The sequence below is a fragment of the Eubalaena glacialis genome, chromosome 18, assembly GCF_028564815.1.
Source record: "Eubalaena glacialis isolate mEubGla1 chromosome 18, mEubGla1.1.hap2.+ XY, whole genome shotgun sequence".
NCBI lineage: Eukaryota > Metazoa > Chordata > Mammalia > Artiodactyla > Balaenidae > Eubalaena > Eubalaena glacialis.
This window is the reverse complement of record NC_083733.1, coordinates 62,383,949-62,400,823: the sequence shown is the minus strand read 5'-3', so window position 1 is coordinate 62,400,823 and position 16,875 is coordinate 62,383,949. Positions and strand designations below refer to the sequence as shown.

Below are 16,875 nucleotides of genomic sequence, written 5' to 3'. Positions count from 1 at the left end.
TCTCTGAGGGGTAGAGCCGGAGTCGTGGGCTTCTGGGCCCCGAGGGAGGAGGGGACAAGGACCTCGGACTTGTAGGTCTGAGGAAGGAGGAAGCTCGGGGTCCAGATTACTGGTTCTGAGGGAGGAGGGGGCTGGATACCCGGATTCCTGGATCTGAAAGAAGAGAAGACTAGGGACCTGGAGTTTTGGGTCCGAGGGCAGAGGGGGCCAGACGCCAGGAATCCTGAGTTTGAGGGAGGAGGAATTTGGGGATCCGGACCTCTGGGTCTGAGGGAGGACTGGGCTGGGACCAACCTTCCAGGCTTCTGGCTTTCCTGGCAACGCCCCCCAGGGCCGGGCTTCCAGGATCCAGCCCCTATTTACCGTTCGACCCCACGACCTCACCGGACTTTGAGGTGGATAGAAGCCTGGAGTGAGTGACAGAGGGAGAGACAGTCTCACGCGGAATGGCAACGGGAACGCGCTATGCTGGGAAGGTGGTCGTCGTGACCGGGGGCGGGCGCGGCATCGGAGCCGGGATCGTTCGAGCCTTCGGTGAGTGGGGTCTGGCTGGCTCTGAATATTGGGAGTCTGGGAGAGGAGGGCCCCTGGGGGGATAATTAATGGGTGTGGAAAGAAGTATCTTCTGTACTGGGATCTAGATTCTTATCTTATAAAATCCCATTTACAAAGTTAATGAAAAGATAGGCAGTGGTAGCCTGGGGCCTGAGATTTTGGCGGATTTCCAAACGCCATTGACTCCCTTTCTGCGGATCTCAGTAATAGCTACAAAACGGGTGGTTTGGGGGAACATGCCTCTTGCAGATTTAGGGTTTACTCTGGAACCCAGGGATGGAGGCTCAGGAGCTCCAGCAAGCACCTGGAGCAGCCAAGGGGAATATGTATCAAAACTTCTGCCCTTTGTCCTAGGGGATTATCATGAGACTTTGGGGTCACGAGGGGAGCATAGTGGGCGACGGCCCCACTTCAGGTGGCCACTAGAGGGCAGCAGAGGGCTTCGCAAAGGCCTGTGCTGGGGTAACCTGTTCTCTTCCCATCCTCAGTGGAAAGCGGTGCCCAAGTGGTTATCTGTGACAAAGATGGTGAGTGAGGGTCCCTCAGTCCTCACCCCCACCCCTCCAGGAGGAGTCCAGGCCCCCAGACCCTTCCTTTCTCAGACCCAGGAGTCCAAACCCCTGGCCCCCTCCTTCCTCAGACCCAGGAAACCAGGTCCCCAGCCTCCTCCTCCCTCAGACCCAAGAGTCCAGACCCCTAGCCCTTCTCTTCCTGCAGAGTCCGGGGGTCGGGCGCTGGAGCGGGAGCTTCCTGGCACTGTCTTTCTGCTCTGTGATGTGACTCAGGAAGAAGATGTGAGGGTGAGCGTATTTTCTGTCCCTACCCCTGGTATCTCCAATTGTTTCTCCACCCCGCCCCAGGCTTTTGCACATGCTGTTCCCTCTGCCTTTCCCCCTTCTCCTGGCTAAATTGTACCCGTCCCAGAGGTTTCAGCTCAGTATCATTTCAAGGCTTTCCCTAACTCTGCCGGCCAGGTCCTGTGTCTCCTGGGAAGATTCTCCTTCATCTCCCACTCCTTCAAGGCTCTTGTCGCACCTGTCATGTGGATTGGGACAAATAAATTCCTCACAGTGGGTCTCTTTCTGTAAGAGTTTTTCTCTTTCCTCAGGGTTTCTAGTCCTTCTCTTTAGCCAGTATCTCTGACATCTGCCCCCGCACTGCAGCCCCAGGTCTCTGGAGTAGTGACCACAGTGTGAATGTCACCAGCCCTCTGGTCTCTGGCCCCTCAGCTGTGACTCCTGTCCCCACCTCACTTTTGGGACCCTCGGCTCCACAAGGCCTGGTGCCAGCACTGCTCACTCACAAGATATCTTTCTCCCCAGACCCTCATTTCTGAGACCATCCACCGTTTCGGCCGCCTGGATTGTGTAGTCAACAACGCTGGCTACCGTGAGTCATGAGTCCTGAGGACTGTTCTCCACTGGTGTCAACCACCTCCTGGCTTCCCACCCCAATGCTGGCTCTGTTCCATACCTGCTGTGTGCCCCCAGGCCTGTGCCCTTAGCCCTTTTATGCATCCGTTTCTACGTTTCTAAAATGAAAATCACCATCCTGGTCATCATTATAGGGTCGTTGTGAGTATTGAATAGCGAAACTGCTCAGCCTCATAATTACCGGAACTGTCTTGGGCAAATAGCTGCCATCTTGTAGCCGCAGTTTCTTATCTATGAAGTGAGACTGATGGCCCTTCTCTTTTTCCATGACTGAGAAGATGTACTCTCTACACATGGTCTATAGGGCTTGGTGGGGAGGCTTTGAAGGGAAATTGCCATCAGCTTCATGCTAACCCTTCATAAGAATGCCTCACATTGGTAAACCGAGGCTCAGAGAGGTGAACTGATTGGACTGGGGTCACACAGCAAGGCCATGGTAGAAAGAAGCCTCTCTTATTGGCTGGGCGACTTTGAGCAATTGACTTACCCTCTCTGGGCTGCACTTCCCTTCTCTTGTTGTAAGAATTTAGAGACGGCAGATACTAGTGCATCTTTTCTCTCTGTGTCCTTGATCCTTTCAACAGATATTTATTGAGCATCTACTATGCCCCACATTCTGTCCTAGGGACTGGGGATTTAGCAGTGAACAAAATTGACCAAGCATTCCTGTCCTCATGGGATTCACATTGTAGAGTAAGGAAATAGAGAAGAAAAGACAGATACAGTTAATCCTCATTATTCGCGGATTCCGTATTTGCGAACTCACCTCCTTGCAGGGTGGGTTGTAACCCCAGAATCAGTACTCACTGCGCTTTCACGGACATGCACAGAGTGGCAAAAATTTGAGTTGCCCATAGCACATGTTCCCAGCTAAGGTCAAACATGGTGGTGCTCTGCCCTCTGGGTTCAGCTTTCAAACAGAGAGATGCCCAGAGGCGGAGACGGGAGAGGGCAGTGTCTGTAAGGAGCTCCCTCTGGGGCCAGCTGGATGGGTTTGAATGCCAGCTCTGGCATTTGTGAATGGGGCAGCCTCAGACAAGTCACTTAACACTTCCTTATTTGCAAAATAAATAAAATAGAGTCTGCCAGTATGGGTTGTTTTTAGGATTTAAGATTATAATATTTATGTTAGATAGCCATATAACTATATACATATACATATGTACATATATACATACACATATATGTCCTGTCATAGTCTGTTCATGCTGCTATAACAGAAATACCATGGGCTGGGTGGCTTAAATGACAAACATTTATTTCTCACAGTTCTGGAGGCTGGAAAGTCCAAGATCAAGTCAGAAGCAGATTTGGTGTCTGGTGAGGGCCTGCTTGCTGGGGCCTCACATGGTGGAAGGAACGAAGGACCTCATGGGGGTCTCTTTTATAAGGGCACTAATCCCATTCAAGAGGGAGCCATCCTCATGACTTAACTCCCACAGAACCCCACCTCCAAATACCATCACATTGGAGGTTAGGATTTTAACATATGGAATTTGGGGTGAGAGGACACAAACTTTCAGTTAATAGCATATATATGTTATAATGTAATATTATATATATGTATTTCCCCTAGGAGCAATGGGTCAATAATCACTAATTCAGTGTTCGCTGTGGCTTTGTGGACTATAGCTGCCTCGAATAAGGAGAATTGATTGTATATATCAGCATGTCTGGTAGTGATAAAGGCTATGAAGAAAAATAAATCTGATTGAGGGCTTAGAGAATGGCAAGGGCTGTTTTGGACAGAGGGTCTGGGGTGGATTCTCTGAAGATGTTTGAACTGTTCTCTGAAGGAAGCAAGGCCATAAGCCCTGGGTCTCCAGGAGGAATAATCCAATATTTCATTAACTTTCCATTGTCTTGTTTCCCATCTCTCTGTCCCTTCATCCACTTTGACTCTTAAAGCCTTTGGAAGGTTCAGGGTCCATTTTTCCCAGTTTCTATTTTTTTTTCCTGTTCTTACTCCTATCTTTCCTGCTTCTTTTCTTCTGAATGTTGATTTGTCTGTCCCTCTTCCATCCACGCAGTTCTATTTTTTTTTTTAAATATTTATTTATTTGGCTGCGCTGGGTCTTAGTTGCGACACGTGGGATCTTTTAGTTGTGGCTTGTGGGATCTAGTTCCCTGACCAGGGATCGAAGCCAGGCCCCCTGCATTGGGAGTGCAGAGTCTTAACCACTGGACCACCAGGCAAGTCCCCTCCTTCTATTTATTTAACAAACAAATTTATAGTACTAAGTGTCAGGCACAAATATTGACTTGTGAAGTTTCTAAGCCTGAGAACAAAGTGTTATCCTCATTCTGCAGATGAGGAAACAGGCACAGATGGGCAAAGTGACTTGCCTAAAGTCACACAGCCAAGAAGTGTCAGAGCTAAGATTTGAACCCAGGCCTTCTGGTCTTGAGACTGGTTTTTTGTTTGTTTGTTTGTTTTTTCTTTTGCTGCTCCTTTTAATTTTTTAAATATTTGTTTATTTATTTGATTGCACCAGGTCTTAGTTGCGGATCCAGGGCTCCTTTAGTTGCGGCTTGCCAGCTCCTTAGTTGTGGCATGTGAAATCTTAGTTGTGGCATGCATGTGGGATCTAGTTCCCTGACCGGGGATCAAACGTAGGCCCCCTGCATTGGGAGTGCAGAGTCTTATCCACTGCTCCACCAGGGAAGTCCCTGCTCCTTTTAATTTTTTTTATTGAAGTATAGTTAATTTATAGTCTTATGTTAGCTTCAGGTGTACACCATAGCGATTCAGTATTTTTGCAGACTATATTCCATTATAGGTTATTTCAAGATAATGTCTATAATTCCCTGTGCTATACCGTATATCCTTGTTGCTTATCTACTTTATACATAGTAGTTTGTATCTGCAGTAGTTTGTATACTCCTAATTTGTCCCTCTCCCGTTCCTTCTCCCCTTTGGTAACCACAAGTTTGTTTTCTATATCTGAGTCTGTTTCCATTTTGCATATATATTTACTTGTATTATTTGTTAGATTCCACATATAAGTGATATCATACAGTTTTTGTCTTTCTCTGACTTATTTCACTAAGCATACTATTCTCTAGGTTCATCCATGTTGCTGCAAATGGCAATATTTCATTCTTTCTTTTAAGGCTAATATTCCAAGTGTACATACAAACCACATCTTCTTAATCCAATTTTGAGACGACTTTTTTAGTAACCACTATGCAGCCTCCTTTCCTTTTCAGGACCCCTGACCCTCTTGTCTGCCACTCCTCCCCCCTGCACCCCGCAGTGCCTATTTCCCTTCCCTGCTCTCCTGTCTTCATGGTTCCCTCATCCTCTCCTCTCTCTCTCTTCCACCCCCACCCTTAGATCCACCTCCGCAGTGGCCCGAGGAGACCTCTGCCCAGGGCTTCCGGCAGCTGCTGGAGCTGAACCTGCTGGGGACGTATACCCTGACCAAGGTGAGCAGCCTCCTGACAGAGAGATTGTCAGACCCACTTTGTCTCAGAGCCAAATGTTTTCTGTGCCTTGCTTTGATCTTATTCCAGAAGGACTCCATTTCTGTAGAAAAGAAATGCATGCAGATCCCTACATCTGGCCAAAGCTACCTGTGTTGCTACATAGCCCGATCTTCTTAGGAACCTTCCAGAACCTTCCAAAGTGGTGTGGTGGTAGTGGTGGGGGATGTTAAGGATCTGGAGAAAGGAGTTAGGACAAGGAATCAGTAATAGACAGTTACAGCTTTGCTACCCAGTGAATAGCTATTAGGAGCAAAGAGTATCTCCTACCTCTACGCCTTTCCTCTGAATCTTCCCAAAATCGCCTCCTACTTAACTATCTCAGTTCAAATACCATCTCTTCAGAAAGGCCTTTTCTGACTACCCTTGCTCATATGGCACCTACATGTACATATTCGTTCTCTATGATAACAACTTATTTTCATCAAAGTGCTTTTTATTTATTTATTTAATTTATCATCATAATACTTTTTTTTTTTTTTTTTTTTGCTGTGCTGCGGGACTTGTAGGATCTTTGTTCCCCGACCAGGGATCGAACCCGTGCTTCCTGCAGTGGAAGCGCAGAGTCCTAACCACTAGACCGCCAGGGAATTCCCCATTATAATACTTTTTAAAAATAATTAATTATTTATTTTTGGCTGCGTTGGGTCTTCATTGCCGCGCGCCGGCTTTCTCCAGTTGTGGCGAGTGGGGGCTACTCTTTGTTGCAGTATGTGGGCTTCTCATTGCGGTGGCTTCTCTTTGTTGCGGAGCGCGGGCTCTAGAGCGCGCGGGCTCAGTAGTTGTGGCGCACGGGCTTAGTTGCTCCGCGGCATGTGGGATCTTCCCGGACCAGGGATCGAACCCGTGTTCCCTGCATTGGCAGGCGGAGTCTTAACCACTGCGCCACCAGGGAAGCCCCCATTCTGTCATTCTTGCTTCTTGTTGACTCCTCACTTTTTCTTTTCTTTACCATTTCTGGAGTATTTGAAAGCAAATCTCAGATAGCATTATTTCACCCATAAATAAAATAATTCAGTATGATCTTTACTAGATAAGGTTTTTTTTTTTTTGTTTTTTAAATGTGTATCTGTGTGCTCTTTTAGACAGGGTGGGTGGTCAGAAGGCTTCCCTAAGAGGTGACATTTGAGTCAAGACCCCAAGGAGGTATGTGGGCAATTGCGGTCCAGCAGAGGAACAGCCAGTGCAAAGGCCCTGGGGTGGGAATGCTTGGCGTGTAGGAGGGACAGCGAGGAAGGCAGCGTGACTGAAGCAGACGAAGCAGGGAGAGGCTGGAAGTTGAGGGCAGATCGTGCTGGGTCTTGTAAACCACGGAGAGGACTTGGCTTTGACACTGTCTGAGCTGGGAGCCATAGAGTGTTCGGAGCAGAGGACCTCGAACTGCTATTAAGTGGGATCTGGTGCCGTCTGGTGGCCACGTGGGGAACAGAGTGGGGGGCAAGGGCAGAGGCCAGGAAGCCAGTGAGGAGGTGACGATGGGATGGTCCAGGCCAGAGGAGGTGATGTTTGATCCCACCAGGCTGGTGGCTGTGGATTTGGTGAGAAATGGTCTGATTCTGCATACATTTTTTTCATAAGTTTTTCTGTTTATTTATTTTTATTTGGCTGCCTTGGGTCTTAGTTGTGGCACGCGGGATCTTCATTGCAGCGAGTGGGCTCTTCATTGCTGCTTGCGGGCTTCTCTCTAGTTGTGGTGCTGGGACTCCAGAGCGCACGGTCTCAGTAGTTGTGGTGTTAGGGCTCTCTAGTTGTGGCACGCGGGCTTAGTTGCCCTGTGGCATGTGGGATCTTAGTTCCCTGACCAGGGATCGAACTCGAGTTCCCTGCATTTGAAGGCGGATTCTTAACCACTGGACCACCAGGGAAATCCCTGGATGCATTTTAAAGGTAGACTTGTTAAGATTTCCTTATAGACTAGATGTGGCGGCAGACTTGAGAAAGAAAGGAGTGGGTGGGGTTTTTGTTTGTTTGTTTGTTTCCCCCAACCCCAATCCCCAGCAACCGGCAGGAAGGCGTTGCCATCTGCTGCCCTGGGGAAGCCTGGGGAGGAGCAGGCGGGGTGGGGAGCTGTCGAGTGAGAGATGCCCCCCAGACATCTGCGTGCAGGCCATGGGTCTAGGGCAAAGGTTGAGGCCTGGAGACATCAGTTTGGAGCGCACCAGCTTGAGGCTAGAGGAGCTCAGGAAAGCGAATGTAGACAGAGGGGAGAGGGGCACGGAGTGGGTCCGGGGTCACCTGTGTGGAGAAGCTCAGGTGCTTCCCCAGATCTCATCCGAGATCCAGGTGAAATATCCCCGGGCAGTTGGATAATCTGTCTCTCGACCAATCAACCCTGGTTCCTGTCCCCAGTTTCTGTTCACCTTCTAAGATTGGCACCTCCTGGGAATTCCCTGGCGGTCCAGTGGTTAGGACTGCGCGCTTTCACTGCGGAGGGCACGGGTTCAATCCCTGGTCTGGGAACTAAGATCCCGCAAGTCAGTGGTACGCGGCCAAAATAATAATAATAATAATAAGATTGGCACCTCCGTACAATAAGGCATGCACACACCACAGCCCGTAACGTGTATGTGTGTGTGTGTATTTTTTTCCCCCTTCCTTGGCCGTGCTGGCAGCATGTGAGATCTTTGCTGCCCCACCACGGACCGAACCTGAGCCCCTTGCATTGGAAGCACGGAGCCTTAACCACTGGACCACCAGGGGCTTCCCATGTGTGTGTGTGTGTGTGTGTGTGTTTTTCTTTCTCTCCCTCCCTCATTAATTGCCAGCATTTTTAAAAAGAGAGAAATTTCTCACAAACAACTGGATTTCTGGTTTCTCTTGAAAAGTTGGCCAACTGGACCCATGGCAAGGGCGACAGTCTGCTAAATGTGGCCTGGCTCCCCACTGTACCCCAATCCCCAGCTCTCCCTCCTTGGCCTCCTGACTCTGTTACGTGTGAGTGGCTGGTGCAGACATGAGGGTCTAGATCTGGGGTCCACCTGCCTGGGTTCTCTGTCACTTCCTACTTGTAACGTCAGGCAAGATACTCAGTCTCACTGCACCTAGGTTTTCTCATCTGTAGAAGGAGGCTAATAGTGGTAGCTAATTTACAGCGTTGTCCTGAGAATTGAATGAGATTACATTAAATACCCACAAAGCCCTTAGAACATACCTGGCACAGAGTTTACTGTCTGCAAGGTATTATTGTTTATCGTGAACCTTGCCCCATTCTGTTTCTTGCAGCCAATCCACCTCACTCAGTTTGCAGTCTCTGAGATACATATTGGGCAAATGAATCCTGGGAGAAGTAGAAGGGAAAAGGTGAAGTTTGAGCTGAACCTTGAATGGGAGGGAAGGAAGTAGAGAAGTAGGACACAGGGTGTTTCACTTGCCAAAAGAGTGTGCAAAGGCCCTGGGGCAGAAACCACCTGGGTGTATTTTAAGAACAGGAGAACCTCCATCTCCATTTCCCTTTAGCAATTATAAGCATTTTGTTAAGCTTCTTCTATCCATTGCCTCCTGCCATCCCCTACCCGGACATCATATAATTTCATTAGTAAGAACTTCATAAATACTACCAATGGATTAGAACGTTTATTTATTTTTATTTTGACATAATTTAAGACTTACAAAATATTGCCCGGATAATACAGAGGAGTCCTGTATACGCAGACTCCCCATTGTTAACATTTTACCACATTTGCTTTATTCTTCTGTCTCTCTATTTGAGAGTAAGTTGCAAGCATGATGTCTATTTACCCTTCAGTGCTTTGGAGGGTATTTCCTAAAAACTAGAACATTCTCTTACACAATCAGAGTAACATTGACATTGATATCATGATCTTAGCTAATCTAGAGACTTTCTTTTTCAGATTATTAGAATTCTTATCATGGTACTGTGGCCACACCTGTGTTAGTTGGGGTTCCCCCAGAAGCAGAGTCCAGGTGGGGATTGAAGGGCAGGATGGATGGAAGGCGATCCCAGGAATCGCTGCCTTCAGCCTGGGGAGTAGTTGCCAGGCAGCTGATGAAGGGCGTCACCAAGCAAGTTACCACCAGGTGGGGCACCATCCCCTGGGGGCACTCTGGGAGTCAGCGAGAAACATGCACCTCAGAGTTATCCCCCCATCTAAGAGGCAAGGGAGAGCCAAATATTGTTTTAACTTAAAAATACATTTGGGGGTCTTCCCTGGTGGTCCAGTGGTTAGGACTCTGCGCGTTCACTGCCAAGGGCCTGGGTTCAATCCCTGGTCTGGGAACTAAGATCCTGCAAGCAGTGTGGGGTGACCAAAAAAAAAAAAAAAATTAACTTCATGTTAATAATTAAAATTAAGACTTTTTTACATGACCAAATTACTATCAGATCTCCTAAGAAAATTAACAGTAATTTCTTAATACCATTTAATACCCAAGCCCTATTTAAATTCACCTAGTTGTTCCCAAATGTCTTATTACAGTTGGTTTGTTCACACCAAGCTCCAAAGTCTGCCGATTGCATTTGGTTTTTCAGAGGGCAGAGACTTTTGTCTGCTTCTTCCTGCCTCTATCCCAGTGCCTGTTGTAAAGAAATTTGTCAACATGTGTAAGTTGCTGCCATTATCACCATTGTCATCATTATAACTATCACCACCATCATCATCATCACCATCATTCCCATGTCCACCATCATCATCATTAACATCATCATAACCATCTTCACCATTATTGCCATCATCACCATCATCATCATTATAACCATCATCACATCACCATCATCACCATCATTACCATCATCATCATCATTGCCATCACCACCATGACTGCCATCACCATCATTGTCATCATTATTAAACCATCATCATGACCATCTTCACCATCATTGTCATTACCACCATCATCACCGTCATCGCCATCATCACCATCATCATCATTATAACCATCATCACCATCATTCCCATCACCACCATGACTGCCATCATCGTCATCGTCATCATTTACCACCATCATTACCATCTTCACCATCATTGCCATCATCACCATCATCATCATTATAACCATCACTGCCATCATCGTCATCATTATTAAATCATCATATTACCATCTTCACCATCATTGCCATCATCCCCCCATCGTTATCATCATCACCTTCATCACCATCATCATCATCACCACCACCAATGTCCCTTGAAAACTCTTTAAATGTTGATTCTGGGACCCCAGGCCTCCTGAATCAGAATCTCTGGGTCTTTGGCCTGCCTGGTGGATTCTGACACAAGCCAAAGTTAGCCATTCCCTAGGCTAGAGAAAACAACAGAGGAATTAGGGATATTTATATAGTTAAGGAAATGAGATCTTGTCAGTAGGGATCACAGAAGATGTTTGAGCGCAGGAGTGTCCATGGTAGACTCTCAGAGCTGGATTCGTTCCTAGAGACCAATCCATTCGTTCATCTATTTAGTCATCGAAGACTGACCAAGCATTCGTAGGTGCTGGGGATACACCACGTGGTCTTTGCCCTTGTGGAGTTTATAGTCATGGGGCAGCCAAGTGTTACTAAATAAACAAGAGACGAGTTTATATGGGTGACTGTGTTCTGGTGCTGGTTTGTTCTGGGGGTCAGGGTAGGCTTTTTGGAGGAAGTGAAACATGAATGACATTAACTAGGGGAGAGGTGGGGCAAAGGGAGGGAGTCAGGCCATTAAGAGTCCAGTGGGTCCTTGATGGAGCTACACGGAGATGCAGGTGTTCCTGGCAGAGAACAGCCTGTGCAGAGGCCTGGCCGTGGGAGAGCTAGGAGCTCTCAAGGTGCTGAGTGCAGTGAGTGAAGGGGGTGGTACAGGAGGGGGTTGGGGGGCAGATATATCAGGCTTGGATGGCCATGCTGAGGCATCTGGTCTTGACCTCAAGAGCAAAAGGAAGCCATAGAAGATATCTGAGCAAGGAAGTGATGTGAGCCCATTAATACTAACAGATCATTAGTAGTAACAGATCATTCTGTCTCTTGTATGAGGAACAAATCTGTGGGCAAAGTGGGGTGAGAATTCGTATCAGGAGATGATCGCACTTGTGCACGTGAGAAGAGGTGGCCTTCAAGGCCTCACACACTCTGGCCCCTGTTGCTCCTCTGATCTCACTTCCCACCGCAGTGGCCTCGTTGCTGCCAAACACACCCAGCCTGGTTCTGCCTCAGGGCCTTTGCACTCGCTGTTCCCTCTGCCCAGCATGGTTTTCTCTAAGAAATGCCTACAGCTCACACCTGGACTCAAAATGCTCAAATCTGGGACTTCCCTGGTGGCCCAGTGGTTAAGAATCCACGCTTCCACTGCAGGGGGCATGGACGGGTTCAATCCCTGGTCCAGGAACTAAGATCCCACAAACTGTGAGGAGAGGCCAAAAAAAAAAAAGAATGAAAAAAAAAATCTCAAATCTCACCTTCCCAAAGCCCTCCCTTGGGCACCCTGTTTGAAACTGCACCCAGCCCAACACTACCATTCCCCCTCTTCCTGCTCTCCTTCTTGTTTCATATCCCTAAGTACACTCTAGAACATTCCATAGTGCACTTGTATCTGTTTCTTGCTGCCTCCCCATGGAACTTGGGCTCCACGAGGGCAGAAATCTCTCCCGGTCTTGTTTCCTGCAGTATCCCCGGCATTTACCCCAGTACCTGGCACATAATATATCCTCACGAAATGTTTGTTAAATGAATTAATGAGGCGGAGGGAATTGTAGAGATTCAAGAGCTCCTTGGTGATGGGTCTGATGAGGAATTGAGGGTGAGGGAGGCTCCAGAAGACCCCCAGATCTCCCGGGTCTCCGGCTTGAGAAACTGGGTGGGAGCGGGCCCCATGTCAGAGGCTGGGAACCAGGAAGAGGGGCAGATTTTAGGGGGAGACAATGGGGTAAGTTTTGCACTCGAGACATGGAGATGAAAATGCCCGAGGGGGCCAGGTCAGGAGCTCCAGAAGGGGGCTCCAAGGAAGATTTAGGAGATGCTGGTGGAAACCCAGCAAAGTGGGGGGGGGGGTGTCCCACGGCAGGGCGCGGAGAGCGAGAAGCAGACCCAGGAACCTGAACATTTAGGAGACCTGGAGTCAGGCCAGGGAGAGCCTGCAGGAGTTCTCTGAGCGAGCCAGGCTGTTTCAAATCGGGCGTCTGAAGGGAGGAAGGGAAGGAGGGACACGGGGAGTCAGCAGGTCTCTTACCAGCAGGTCCTTGATGCAGCTACACAGAGGTACAGGCGACCTTGGCAGGAGGAGTGGGGGAGGATGCCTGCCAAGGAATGCCTGGGTTAGGGTTGGAAAGGGGCCACAAGGAGTGTGGGACAAATACTTATTGAACGCTAGCTGTGTGCCCAGTGCTGGGATGAGGGTGGTGAATAAACCCGTCTCAGCCCCCATGGACCTCACCTTTGCAGGTTGGGGGAGGGGAGGGAGTTAAACAGCTGGGCAGGGAGTGATGAGGGTTAAGGAGAGAAATATGGCCAGGGCAGGGCCTGGGGAGGCAGGGTTTCAAGGCTGGTGAGAGCGAGGGGAGGCAGGGAGGAGAACAATTAAAGTTGTCAGAAGTTTCTTTTTTTAAAAAAAAATTTTTTTTTTTTTTTGATGTGGACCATTATTAAAGTCTTTATTGAATTCGTTACAATATTGCTTCTGTTTTATGTTTTGGTTTTTTGGCTGCCAGGCATGTGGGATCTTAGCTCCCCGAGCAGGGATCGAACCTGTATCCCCTGCAGTGCAAGAGTGGAGTCTTAACCACTGGACCGCCAGGGAAGTCCCAAGTTGTCAGAAGTTTTTATTTGCTTATGGGTTTTGGTCTCAGATGGCCAAGCCACAAATACTGGCTCGTGACCGATCACGTGACCCTCTGAGCATCAGTCACCCTTTCGCTCCTCGGTCTCCTCACCTGGAGGAAGGGGCTGTCGACTAGACCTTATTTTGGGGTTGTCGTGAGGATTAAATGAGCTAATCTGTCTAAAGAGCTGAGAACAGGACTTCCCTGGTGGCGCAGTGGTTAAGAATCCGCCTGCCAGTGCAGGGGACACAGGTTGGAGCCCTGGTCCGGGAAGATCCCACATGCCGCGGAGCAACTAAGCCCGTGCGCCACAACTACTGAGCCTGCGCTCTAGAGCCCACGTGCCACAACTACTGAGCCCGCGTACTACACTACTGAAGCTCGCGTGCCTAGACCCCATGCTCTGCAACAAGAGAAGCCACCACAATGAGAAGCCCGCGCACTGCAATGAAGAGTAGCCCCCGCTCACCGTGACTAGAGAAAGCCCACGTGCAGCAACGAAGACCCAACGCTGCCAGAAATAAATAAATAAATTTATTAAAAAAAAAAAAAAGCTGAGAACAGGGGCAGGCGCATAATAGATCCTCAATAAATTTCATTCATTGATGCCAAAGATATTTGGCATCAATGATATCTGGCACACTAAGGTGTGCCAGACACCTTAGTACGGGGGATGAATCAAAATAAGAAATTCCAACCGTCCCTCGTGGGTTTTTGCATTCTGGTGGGAGAGACACAGAATAAGCAAATAAGTAAGTAAAAAAATATATATGGCATGTCAGAAGGAGGTGTGTGACACAGGGAAAAGGAATCAGGAAGAGGGCTGGGGACCCAGGGGTAGGCAGGCTGCAGTTTTAAATAGAACAGTCAGGGAATCCTCACTGAGAAGATGACATTTGAACAGGATTTGAAGTTGCTGAGGGGATAGTATTGTCCCACTTTAGCCCTGAAACTGTGGACTGAATGTCCCATGTCCCCAGAAACCCTTCAGTCCTGGGCAAACTGGGGAAAGTTGGTCACCCTAGGAGTGAGTCACATGCTATGTCAGGAGAAACATTCTGAGCAGAGGGGACAGCAAATGCAAAGGCCCTGAGGTTGGAACTTGGGGAGTGTTTGAAGATACAGCACTGAGGACAGGGTGGAGGCCGTTTCTGAGGGAGTGGAGGTTAGAAAGAGCTGGTGGGGTGAACCGGAGAGAGAGAGCTAATTTAGCTTCCCATTCTGAGTATCCCTTGGGTGAGCCAGCTTGTGTCCATTAATCTTTCGTGGCAGGAACAGTCCTTGCCCAAGGCAAGCAAGAGGAGGGATAGAATTTGAGTTTATTCAAGGTCATGTGTAATGGAAGAACAGAGAGACCAAGTGGGAAGGAGAGAGAAGGAAAGGGAGAGAGAAAGAGTTGAGAGTTAGTTTAGGGACCTCCGGATAGCCAGGGGTTGCCAATTCTGTTGGCAGGATACGGAGTACATTTCATGAAGTCTTCCCATGGCACATTCTGACCACAGAGCTTTCCCTAAAACTCAGAGAAACCATCTTCCTCTCCACGGATAAAAGAGATTCCTCACATTTTTGTAAAATATGCAGCCATCTTGGTCTCTCTTGCATTTTCCTATCTTGTTATGGACAGGAGTTTTGAGTAATATACAAAGGCCTAGAGAGAGAGACACAGGGACCCTGAGAGAGGGGGACAAGAACACAGAAAGGGGAGGCAGAGACAGAGAGAGAGAGGCAGGCAGTAGAAGAGACAGAAAAATCCCTTCCAGACAAGGAGAGACTCCTTAAGGGGTGAGACCCAGAGACCCTGAGGCAAACCAGAGAAGGTGCACCCAGAACCCTGGCTGCTGTCCCTACAGGTACCCAGATCAACTAGTGAGCATACCCGGGAGATGGTCATCAGGATGCATTTCAACGGGGCGGGGGGAGATCCAGGGGCTTGGGTGGCTTACTCTGCCTTCTGTCTCCCCAGCTCGCCCTCCCTCACCTGCGCAAGAGCCGGGGGAATGTCATCAACATCTCCAGCCTGGTCGGGGCAATTGGCCAGTCCCAGGCGGTTCCCTATGTGGCCACCAAGGTACACCACCGAGGTACCCTGCCCCTTCCTTCAGGAGCCTCAGCCCTGAGGCATGGCCGCCACCTGTGACATGTTGTTATACATCAAGGGTCTCCCAAGAGACAGAGCCTGGTGCAGCCCAATGAAACCTGCAGGGAGAGCGTGACTTCCCTCTTCTGATGCCCCTGCTTGATGCCCCCTGGTTGGGAGGAGAGGACAAAAGGAACCTCATCTTCTCTGGTCTGAACTTTCTCCATGCCCCGTCTTCTGCAGGGGGCAGTAACAGCCATGACCAAAGCCTTGGCCCTGGATGAGAGTCAATATGGTGTCCGTGCCAACTGGTGAGCAGCTCCACGTGGGCTGAGAGTCTCCTGGGGGAGCTGAGAAGACTGGGAGTGAGCCCAAGAGGCAGTGTTTGCGGCAGACTTCCCTGACCCCCTCTCCTGCCTCACCCCAGCATCTCCCCAGGAAACATCTGGACCCCACTGTGGGAAGAGCTGGCAGCCTCAACACCTGACCCCACAGTCACAATCCGAGAGGGCACGCTGGCCCAGGTAGGGGTGGGGGCCAGGGCCAGGTGGCATGGGGGTGGCGGTCAGGTGGTGGCTCCTCTTGACCCTCCTTTTCCCCTTGTCTCTCCCCAGCCCCTGGGCCGCATGGGCCAGCCAGCGGAGGTGGGGGCTGCCGCTGTGTTCCTGGCCTCCGAAGCCAGCTTCTGCACTGGGATTGAGCTGCTAGTGACTGGGGGTGCGGAGCTGGGGTATGGGTGCAAGGCAGGTCGGGGCGCCCCCGTGGAGGCCCCCACCATCCCTTCGTGATCTCCCACATTTCCACTTGGGCCTCCCTGACTAGGGCTCTCCCACCCAAAACTCAGTCTCCCAAATTCCAGTTTTCCCCCCCAACTCTAGACATCAAGCCCACTTACCAATGTGCCAAACCACCGCACAGGTTCCCATAAAAGCGCTCTGCAGCCAGAAGGAGGAAGCCATCATTACATTTATTTTCGGCCCTTTATGAGTCCTACCACACCAGGACCCCGTCCCCCCGCCCCACCCAGCCCCACGCATTCCCACGCGTGGCCTGGACCCGAGGGACTACAACTCCCGGCAGGCTTTGCATCAGGAGCCTGTAGCCAGGGTCTCCTGGGAAAAGTATTGCAGGTCGGCTTTGCCAGCACGCTAATTAAAAAGGTCCGTAGGGGAGAGTAAATTAAGCTCCGATTAGGAGATAATGGAGGAGGCAAAGCAAAAAGATCTGCGCTTTATTCTTGGCCCTTAGGGAAAAGGAGTTTTGACCTTGCTGCCCGCGGAGTAGGAGGGTGGCCAGCACCAAAAGTCCTGATGGAAGAGAAAGCCGGGGGTTGAAACTCCCGGGTCAGAGGGAGGAAAGGCTTGGGGGCCGGACTCCTGGGTTTGGGGAGGAGGAAACTAGGGAGGAGGGAGGAGGAAACTAAGGGGCGTGGACTCCCGAGCTGGGAGGAAGCGGACTCGGTTCCCCGAGGTGGGGTGAGGGGCCCAGTTGGGCATAAGTCCCCCAGGTGTGGAGGTGGAGCTGCATCGCTGCTGCGGATTGGCCGCGGCGGTGGGGGTGGTGGGGGCGTGTGAG

General features: G+C 49.7%; 1 protein-coding gene and 1 long non-coding RNA gene across 2 annotated transcripts; one reads left to right on the top strand and one right to left on the bottom strand.

Annotated features, from left to right (window-relative positions):
• The first annotated feature begins 1 nt into the window (after nt 1).
• On the top strand, nt 2-16,237 carry HSD17B14 (hydroxysteroid 17-beta dehydrogenase 14). Its single transcript, XM_061174374.1, has 9 exons — nt 2-534; nt 1,044-1,082; nt 1,273-1,355; nt 1,878-1,944; nt 5,326-5,417; nt 15,187-15,291; nt 15,544-15,611; nt 15,728-15,824; nt 15,915-16,237. Exons 1-9 carry the CDS (start codon nt 447-449, stop codon nt 16,086-16,088), a joined length of 813 nt encoding a protein of 270 aa, XP_061030357.1. The 5' UTR covers nt 2-446; the 3' UTR covers nt 16,089-16,237.
• Nucleotides 15,573-16,707, bottom strand: LOC133079084 (uncharacterized). Its single transcript, XR_009698038.1, has 3 exons — nt 16,566-16,707; nt 16,196-16,235; nt 15,573-15,650 (listed from the first exon to the last, which is right to left on the bottom strand). It is a non-coding gene; the product is annotated as an uncharacterized LOC133079084 (long non-coding RNA).
• Nucleotides 16,708-16,875: the final 168 nt, after the last annotated feature.